At 42.1% G+C, this 10151-nt stretch overlaps 1 protein-coding gene across 1 annotated transcript; it reads left to right on the top strand.

Moving 5' to 3' along the window:
* The first annotated feature begins 3235 nt into the window (after nt 1–3235).
* On the top strand, nt 3236–8012 carry LOC106741809 (facilitated trehalose transporter Tret1-like). Its single transcript, XM_014614163.1, has 3 exons — nt 3236–4111; nt 5756–6632; nt 6944–8012. Exons 1-3 carry the CDS (start codon nt 3964–3966, stop codon nt 7407–7409), a joined length of 1491 nt encoding a protein of 496 aa, XP_014469649.1. The 5' UTR covers nt 3236–3963; the 3' UTR covers nt 7410–8012.
* The last annotated feature ends 2139 nt before the right edge of the window (nt 8013–10151 follow it).

Below are 10151 nucleotides of genomic sequence, written 5' to 3'. Positions count from 1 at the left end.
AACGCCACTAAACGCTCCACCGCGTCTACACCGAAGGCCCGGTGGCGTTGTTACTCATCATCGCGACGTGCCATGTGCGATGGGGGCGGCTCATGGCTTATCGTCGTTACACGGCGATATACACGCACCAGATCGACGACACACGCGGCTATGAAATCCGCCGGTGATTTCTTCCGCGAACCGCTCGCACGTCCGATTAATCGATAATCGCGCGAAGCCCCGCGCGAATCTCGCTTCCGGAAAGAGCTCCATCGCCGCGGAAACTCCGGATAAGCCTATTGGCTGGCAAATTAAGTTTCACGGCTGAGTAATCCGGCTGGATAATTTGTCTTCGATTACCCTACGAGAGAGAGAGAGAGTGGGAGGATGTTTCTCCCTTCTTGCTCATATCTGAGTTCAAGCTATCGGAGTGAATTCTTGTTATTTCCCTCTTTTCCCCAGCGTCCAACACGATGTCCGCTTGGAAAATCCTTCCTCTTGCCCATCCGTTTCCGCAAGCAATGAATGGATGTTTCAGCGGCCGCTGCGATATCCTCGAAGATATGCGCTCCTGCACGCCGAAAAAAAGAATTAAAAGTATGCCGATACTCGGACACGCGCCTAAATCTGGAGGCATTCTTATTGTTTTGGTTTTTAACTACGAATACCTGAACTTTCGACCATGAATATATATACATATACATTTGACACATATATATATATATATTTAATATTGAGGGTTTAATTTATTAGGAAGAATTGTTCATCTTAATTTTCAATCAATGAGGTCATCGCACTTCCTTTCCCATTGACGTCGGTTACACCGGATGCATCGTCAGAGGACGCAAATATTAAATGCACGAGGTGTGGAGGCAAAGTACTGACATCAGAGACAACACAATCAAAGATACCGATTCTAATCCCGCGTTGGTTTCAATTTCGACTTAACTCCGAAAGACCGCGATTTCCCCCGTCGACTTCAAGTAGACGCATCTCTGAGAATTCGCCATTAGCGCGTCTAAGAGCAATTAATTGTTCAACAGTCTAAAAATTGAACCGATAATATGGTCAGTCATTTGCCGCAAAGTTCGACAATTTCTTCTGACAATTTAAATACGATGATGCTATAATTATTGAGAAATTTTGAATGTGAAATATCCCGCGGCCGAATTAATATCCTATTAATAATCCTATTAATGTATTATCTTGCCGGCTATACTTAAATAATATCTAACAACGTATAAAATCAATCATAACTACATCGGTTCGATACAGCTATGCACAGTCCTTCAAATCACTTGATAACGTCGAGATCTATTTATAAGCCGCACGAATGTTTATCGAATTCCATGCTCTCAACTCAAACACGAACTATCTGCTTTTCACATGAGTGAACCTATGTATGTACTTAAGTATCTCATAGAATTCGTTAAACGCGTTAAACGCGCATGGCGGCTGATAAACATATCTCCACGCTATCGATAGCGAACCAGCCTGACTGCGTTTTATTTTTATAATTGATAAGAGCCGAAACTGGTCGCATCAAAATGTTGCAGAAGAGATCCTCCGAGGGCGTTAATTTCTCTCCCCTAATCGTCCGATAAATATACGGCGGTAAATATGCTTGACAAACATATTCAAATTACTTGGTGTCTTAACGCTCATTTGCACACACATGCGGCGCATCGATGGCGACAAATATGGGGCCGTCTATAGTGTAATGAGATAGTGACGTGACATCTCGTCGCCGACAACGCCCATCGTGAATACATATATAGGCATTGACACATTTGTTGTTACATAGAGAGCGTCACATACAGGCGGTCACTTCTGTTGCCTACATATTTACGCCCGCCTCGTGAATTTTCTTTTACACCGAGAGGCGCTTTTGCAATCAATCTTGCATAATGACAGTGTATGCACGTGATAAAAAAGAGTGGCGGGAATACGATGTACGTGCTGTGAGGCGTACGGAGCTAATAGGTCCGCTAAAAGTTACTCTAGCGAAAGTTAATAAGATGTTAATTATTCCGTGGTGACGAATTAATGGATTATATTATACAGGCCGGCCACGAAACAAATTTTTGTCCAGTAATTCTAATCAGAGTAGGTATTTCTTACAGATTTTCGATCGCAGAAACGATGCCGCCAAACCGCTCTATCGCGTCAGATTTTCGAGTTATTTTGAATTTTAAAATGAGAATTAGCAATTCATAAGAAAAAAATGTATAAGTTACTAAACGCCAATAAAGTAATAAAAATAGATAAATGCTTGATTTACATATTGATTCTATATTAACACATTGACAGCCGGCCCCGCGAAAACGCGGGTTTCTGAGTCTGGCGCTTGAGCGCCAGACTCAGAAACCCGCGTTTTCGCGGGGCCGGCTGTCAATGTGTTAACAAGGGATAAAAAACTGTCTCACAAATAATAAAAATGTTTGTTGAAGATACAGTGTGTAAAGAAAATAAAAATTTATTTCATGTTTTGGCGATATTAGTGAGAATGAATAGTCGAGAGAGCACGGATAATGAGAACGGATTTCAATGTTATGGGTCCCGTTCTCTTCGTAATAAAATCCTCTTGAAATTTTATTAAAAATGTATGAAAAAAGTACAACTCTAAAGTGGCTGATAAAACCAATTTTTCAGAATAAAAGAAATATCTGATTAATTTCAATACGAAAAAAGTTCTCTTAACAGTTTTTTTGAGGTCACATTTAAATTTGACATTTCAATAGCAAGAATGTGTTTAGCCGATAAGTAATAGTAATTTATTATACATATTTTTTCCTTATGAATCGTTGATTTCTCATCTTAAAATTCGAAATAACTTGAAAACCTGACGCGATGGAGCAATTTGGCTAACAGGATTTTGTTTTTTGTGATAAAAAAATCCGTAAGAAACGCCTACTCCGATTAAAGTCACTTTGACAAAACCTTTTTCCTCGGCCTGTTATTTGCCGCTCGCTTCGCTGCAAAAATTAATGCCAATATTGAAAGTGTACACGCGATACGAGTATGTTGTGTGTTCCTGCCTTGCGTAATTAAAAACAAATCTTCCGTTTTACTCACGAGATCACTCGCATATTGCACCGTCTTGAAGGAAAGTTCAGACGCCTGGGATTTGCGCACATGGATTTCCCCGGCAAATCTCTTTATGTATTGCGAAAGCCGATTGCCACATTTGTGATTTCCAGCTGTCTGGATCTTAATCTCATATTTAACATTGGCTCAGTATCTCATGTGACTACACTGAAGTCGCAACGTTTACTGAATAACAGACACTTTATATATATATACGTCTCGTACAGCTACGCTTCGTGTAAAGATCACGCGATTGATTATTCGCGATTGATCTATTCGTGTATTTATTTGAAATTAAATAAGAGACATTTCCGTTTTCTCCAACCGCGCGAGTGAATCCATAGTTTGTGGCGGGGGCGTTCGCCGGACGTCTATGAGTTCACGGCACTCGAAGGGGTTGACGCGACAAGCAGTCTCGGCGAGAGTCGACCTGAACGGTCTCTGAAATATCGTTATGCAGCGACAAAGCTGGATACAAGGTTTGACAAGAAATTCGTGAGAATTGATCTCCGATGATTCACCGCCAGAATCCTCATCTTTGGACCCTCCTCGCAGCCTTGAATTATAATGCTAATTTAAGCAGGATATTTTCGCACGACAAACAAATGAAGCACCTTACGACATTGTTAATCGTCACGAGCGATGCTGTCCGACAGGCGAACAGTACCAAGCGCGCTCCTCTGCGAAGATGACGTGCGCATGTATTGAAGATATAAATCAACGCGATAACGCACGTCGAGCGGGGTGAAGAATATCCGGCACGGATCGCGATCCTCTTTCTTTTTCTGCCAGTCTCACAACACGCCTTCTTTATTATAGACGCGAGCCCGCAATTTTTCGGTACAAAACGGTCTTCCGACTTCATCTCGCAAATTGTTTCCGTCGCGAGTCGACACGATGGTGCGCGCCGATAAATGCGACACCGAGTCGAAACCGAAGTTTTCGATCGCTTCGTCGGACAGTGAAAAGCAAGATCATGCGACACAGAAGCTGAAGAGTGCCGACGTAGGAAGAAAGCGCTTTCAATTTTTAGCCAGTTTGTGCGGTGAGTACACACACGAGATCCGAGAGAAAGTGAAAGTCACGTGGGGGGTGTGTCGAATATTTCCACGAGAAAACAGAGGAGCTACTCGTTTCGATCAGATGTTGCGTTCAATTGCACAAAGAAAGAAATTGTGATCCCGATTCAAGTTAGGCCGAGAGAGGGACAAGCGGCGAGCTAATACGTTCCGTGCGATGTATACAATTTTTGGTACATGCCGAACTCGATCTTCACGCCAAGTGATTGTGATTCACGCCAAGCTTTTGTCACCAAGAGACAAAGTAATTTGTCTTATCACTTATTCGTTTCGCTTCTTCATCATGTTAGGAGCACCTTTAAAGCCATAGGCCGATTTCGGTACGCACGACGTTGTCATGAGTGTTAGAAACATGTTAGAAAAGAAATGTTAGAAGCTTGGGGGTACCGAAAGGGCAAATTAAAACAAAACAAGCAACAACGTTTTGTGTATCAATCGAATGTAAACGCAAAATGTTCGAGAAAGTTATATTTTCTTTGTTTCATAATAAGCTACGGTTTAAAGTATTTTATTCTACAATATCTTGCTTTTGTTATCCCTCAATTCTCTAGTCTATTCTAAAATAAATTATTTACTTAGTTATACTGCACTTTCATAATAAATAACTGTTCAATTCACGCGAAAAATCAAATAATTATAATATATTTATCGAGCTCCATATCGTGTACCGTTTTCGGTATATACAGCGTGAATTGAAAGTCGCGTAAAAACAGTCCGGCATAGAACGTGTTAAAGTCACATGGATTCTCGTTTCAGTTGATCGATACTTTTTCGACTAAAATCATGGCTACATGCACGAAACGAAATGGGCGAAACATTTTCTCGCTTTATCCAGCGATACTATTCACGTTACTCTATATTACTCCTACATTAAACTTTCACCACGAAGCATGTATATGCGTCAATCGTAGATAACGCATATTTACAATCAGACTCACATTATACTCCGGATTGGATATCATACTATTTGTTCAATGATGACACGCACGTATAATGTGGCAATGATGAGAAATCCGCGGTATATCAAGAATCGATCCAAAATTTAAATTAACTTGTCTAGGGTGAAGCAATAACTACCGCCACTTTGAATATCTTTAAAAAATAAAAATATCTTATTAATGACTATATAAAGATAAAAAAATGTTTACATTTACGAAAAGTGTTCGAAATGATGACGATTGCGAACCAACGTAATTTCTGTTAAGTAAATTTTCCCCCTATTCTCTATAAAATCATCATTATTCAATTATCATTATATTATTTTTCTATAAAACATATTTTTCCGAAATATTATGTCAATATTACGGCAATCATTCGATGTTGCATGCATAGAGAAAGCAAGATATCAGAATATCAAATTCGCCTATGCATGAATACTTTATATTACATAATTTTCCAATCTTATCGAAAAATTGATAAAATCTCGAAGTGCCTTCAAACAACTCGGATTTAGTTGCCTCGGATCTTAGTTCCACTCGACGAGGAAGATATCCTGACGCTTCAATAATATAAGCCAGCAAAATCCATCCATATGAGTGATATTTCCCTTCCCGAGTTACGGGAAATAAGAAAGGACGTTTTTCCCCCTATAATGAGCCGTTTGATTTCAGCCGGGATAATCGGCGTTCAGAGCGGCATAACGCTCACTTGGACGTCACCGATACTGCCGTACCTCATGTCGGATGCGTCCTTTCTGCCTGAGCTGTCCGAGAGCCAAATCTCCTGGATAACGTCCTTGCTGGCGTTAGGCGCCATCGTAGGCGCCGTGCCTGCCGGCAAGATCGCCGACCGTATTGGCCGAAAGTGGTCCATAATCTTGACGACCGTGCCGTTCGCGACGAGCTGGCTCATCCTGATCTTTACCCGAGACGTCGTCAGCATATACATCGCCAGATTCGTCGGCGGGATCGGTGCCGGCGCGGCCTGCGTCCTAGTGCCGGTCTACATCGGCGAGATCGCCCAGGCGTCGATCCGGGGCGCCCTCACCGCTTTCTTTCCGATCCTCCTCTCTTTGGGGATTGTTTTGTCCTTCGTGGCGGGCGCTTACTGTCCCTACGCGACCTTCAACTCCATCTGTTGCGCCCTATTGCTGCCCCTCGTCCTCAGCGCACCCTTCATACCGGAGTCGCCGATATGGCTGGTGCAGCAGGGCCGTAAGGCCCAAGTCACTAAAGTCCTGTTAACACTGAGGGGATCGAAATACGACATTACGGATGAAATAACCGTCCTCCAGGACGACGTAGGCAAGGTGATGAACGTGCAGGGCGGCTTCAAGGATCTCATCGGCACGAAGGCCGGGCGTAGAGCCATCATCGTCTGCGTGGGACTGATGAGCTTCCAGCAACTGTGCGGCGTGGACGCGATCCTCTTCTACACGGTCACTATCTTTCAGGAGGCCAACAGCACAGTCGATCCATTCGTGGCGAGCATCATCGTCGGGCTCGTCGAGGTCTTCATTACGATAATCGTCGCCACCGTCATCGACAGGTGCGAAGTGTGACGTAACTGCCGTGAAATTCTTTCCCGAGTGACATCGCGAGTCTGAAAGCGGTATTCATAGTTAAATCTTATATTTGAGATCTTAAGTTCATCCTCAGATGACGTACGGCGCATTTCATTGGTATTGCAAGGCATCGGGAGATGAAGTTAAGACGACGAGTTAAATATAAGATCTATGAATACCGAGCCGTGAAAGTATGAAAGTCACTGTTGACGAATCCGGCAGGTTTGTGTGTTTGAAAATTAACGCAAGCGGTCTTGGAATTTCCGGTCGATTTCTACTCTCTCTCTTTCTCCAGGTTCGGCCGCAAGCCGCTTCTGATAATATCTGGCGCAACGATGACCATCGACTTGGCTATCCTGGGCTATTACTTCAAGCTCAAAAACGAAGGCGACGTGAGTGCCATCGGATGGTTACCGCTCACCTGTCTCTCCGCCTTCAACGTCTTCTTCTCCATCGGTTACGGTTCCGTGCCGTTCACGGTGATAAGCGAAATATTCCCGCCGCAGACCAAGGGCGTCGCCAGCAGCATGTCGATCGTGGTGCACTGGAGCCTGGTGTTCGCCGTTACCAAGTTATTCCCGTCCATGGAGGACGGGATGGGTCCGGCCGCAACCTTCTGGACGTTCGCCTGCTTCACCGCTGCGTCCACCGTCTTCGCATATTTCCTGGTGCCGGAGACGAAAGGGAAAACGCTGCAGGAGATACAGAAGAAGCTCGAACGGAGCAAGTCGAGTACGGAGTACCCGGTCGAGCCGCTCTGAAGGTCGGGCCAGCCGAAAGCGTTCACCTTGTCGCGCTTTTGCAGCGCCGAGATTGGGAGCGATGGCTCCGAAACGTCCAAGTTTTCTCCAAGTTTCGATGCGACGAAGAAGAGGTGCGATTTTTTTCTTCCTCTTTTTTTTACAAGAAGCGTGTCGTCTGTCATAGAAAAATCGCAAGAATCGTGAGAGAGATAGAGATCTTCAATTCGTGTAAATTATTTATATATTATTAATTGTGCTAATTTATATGCAAACGATATACATGGAGGAGATATTACAGTAAAAATTACTGTAAAAGTTTGTAATATTTGATTATATCGGAGAATTATCGTCGAAATTATTATGTGTATTATAATTTCTAGATGTGACATATAACTATCACTAAAGATTACCACACATGTCATAATTTCAGAGTAAGTAAGTTTCATAAGTTAAGTTTTGCTATAATATTTTCACCATGTATAGTGGTTGAGCTCAGATTTTCTGTTGTCAAAAATCTGTATTATCTTTAGTGCGAATTAGGAGTAGGCGATGTCAAAAAAATAGAATCCATGTCCTAGTTTTGAGAAATATCAATTATATCTTAAAGCTAGCAAAAAACAATCTTTTCAGTTTTTGACTCTTTTTTTGTACGTATATATTATACGATAAGAAACAACGCGGTAATCAATCTTTCGCTACATACTTATTACTGCCTGAAAAATTAATATTCTTTTATCATTGAATCTTACATGCCACATTTTACTGTTTTGTTTTGTCAGTAAAATCGGTGGCTGCTCGTAGCGGGAATTCTAGAACTGCACTTTGAAGTAATAGCCGATCCGCTAGATACGTAAATTCTTAATTTTTTATGCAAAAATATGAAGAAAAGAGACGAGCCTTCATAGTATACCTGTTCCGCTAAGATGCGACTGACGGACTACTAGCGCCACTCAGCGATATTACTGAGAAATTGCGTTAACAGGTTTAAATCTCAGCTGAGCGAGGTTCGAGTCTTGGTGAAACAAGGTTTGAATCTTAGCTAAACAACTTCGTATTAATTCTAAAGTCTCCGCTACGAGGCGCCACAGTTTCCAACGGCAAGTCGTAATTGTAGTATGATGTAGTACAATGGCGCATCACAACGAACGGACTTATTATTATTCAACAGCACGATAGATAATAGCGAATTAATCGACCTTACTATTTTCAAAGGAACTACGGCAGGTTAGAATTTTTCTTTTCACAATACCTAATACTTAATACTAGATTGATAATTAGTAAAAGGAAAAATAAAAATAAATGGGAGGAAATTAACAAATTTATGCTATTATGTAATGGAATGAAATCTCAAAAATTAGTCTTCTATTCTTCTCTATCTCTATCTCTAACCAGTCTTCTGTTAATAACTAAAAAATTTGCATGATTATGCATGACATATTTACAAAATGGTAAGGAATTTTTGCGTGTTCTTTGCAAAATGGTAGAGGACTTTTTTGTTCACCTCGATTTATTTTACACCTTTATGAAGTTTCTCCATGTTGATCTGAGGTAATATATATATATATATATAGAACACACACATACACGCACAATAATTCCTAGTAAGGAATTTTTTTTATACTTTCTTCCTCTTCGTGAGAAATCACGTGAATAAAGTGAAAGGTGTAACGAGAAACAGAAAGAATTTCAATAATCTGAGAAGCACCGGACAATAACAAGACAGTGATATGGCAATTTAGTCGTAGTAGTGTAATAATAATAGTCGTAGTGCTATTGCGTCGTGGTTTCAATGGGCAGATTATTGTTTGATTCGAGTTAGGGATCAAGCCGGTATGACGAGGCTAAAGGAGATAGCGCCATTCCCCGCGTGTATTCTTCGGACGTGCTCACAATAGCGACATCCCGTCTGTGACACCGCTTTTCGCACACGGTATACGTACGCTTTGTACTCGGTATTGGCTTCAACGAGATTACGTCGCCCCACTTGACGCAAATCCTCCCTCCTCCGTTTCTTCTTTGTCATTATTACGATTGTAACGCGATGCAAATTACAAATGTTCTCGAATTACACGACATGCTGAAGCATCGCGCGAATAAAATTTACGCGCCGGGGCTTCTCGACCGGCGCAAAATGAATTTTCCCTACGGGGCGGGGGGGGCAAAAAACTTTACCGAACGTTATTTCTTAAATAATGGATAAAATGTAAAGCGCACTTATGCATTGTGCGCGTTATAACGGCGGGCTAAAATGTTTGCGCCGCGCGAGATTAATAACGAATAGGTTCCTGCCGAAAAGAACGGGATTCCTCGCGAGAGCGTAAATAAATGAGCAGGCATCAGGCGCTTGAAGAGAAGCGAGAACTTCGCGACTCTATAAATCCTAAATGGCGCTCGGTTTTCGGGGATTTAAACTGATCCTTCATAAGTCGCACTGATGACGCCCGACGGTGCAAAGTTTCATCGCTCTTTTCGGCTGCCTCTACGAAGATTATTATAGAGAGCTGGAAGACACAGAAGGGAATAGCAAGATGTAATCAAGCGCGGTGAGAATGATGTGACGTGTAGAAATTTGAAAAGCAATATCCGGCGTGTCGTCTTTTTGCCTCTATAACGATGAGCTCCTCATTGTTGCTATAAAAATGCTTTGAGACCGAATCGTAATATGTCTATGAATACGCGAGGGGTTTGTCAAGTCCGTCTCATACATTCACGCCTTCCTGATGAATGTCCTGATTTGCACAAAAGACGCTTCGGGTATTC

This window comes from Dinoponera quadriceps, unplaced genomic scaffold (genome assembly GCF_001313825.1).
Source record: "Dinoponera quadriceps isolate SergipeBrazil2010 unplaced genomic scaffold, ASM131382v1 scaffold533, whole genome shotgun sequence".
NCBI lineage: Eukaryota > Metazoa > Arthropoda > Insecta > Hymenoptera > Formicidae > Dinoponera > Dinoponera quadriceps.
This window is presented reverse-complemented; position numbering and strand designations above follow the sequence as displayed.

Bases quoted from the DNA above. Each gene is read 5' to 3' on its own strand.
- LOC106741809 (XM_014614163.1), top strand. From the start codon at position 3,964: ATGGTGCGCGCCGATAAATGCGACACCGAGTCGAAACCGAAGTTTTCG. The intron at 4,112-5,755 runs GTGAGTACACAC...GTTTGATTTCAG, and splicing joins ATTTTTAGCCAGTTTGTGCG to CCGGGATAATCGGCGTTCAG. The intron at 6,633-6,943 runs GTGCGAAGTGTG...CTCTTTCTCCAG, and splicing joins GTCGCCACCGTCATCGACAG to GTTCGGCCGCAAGCCGCTTC.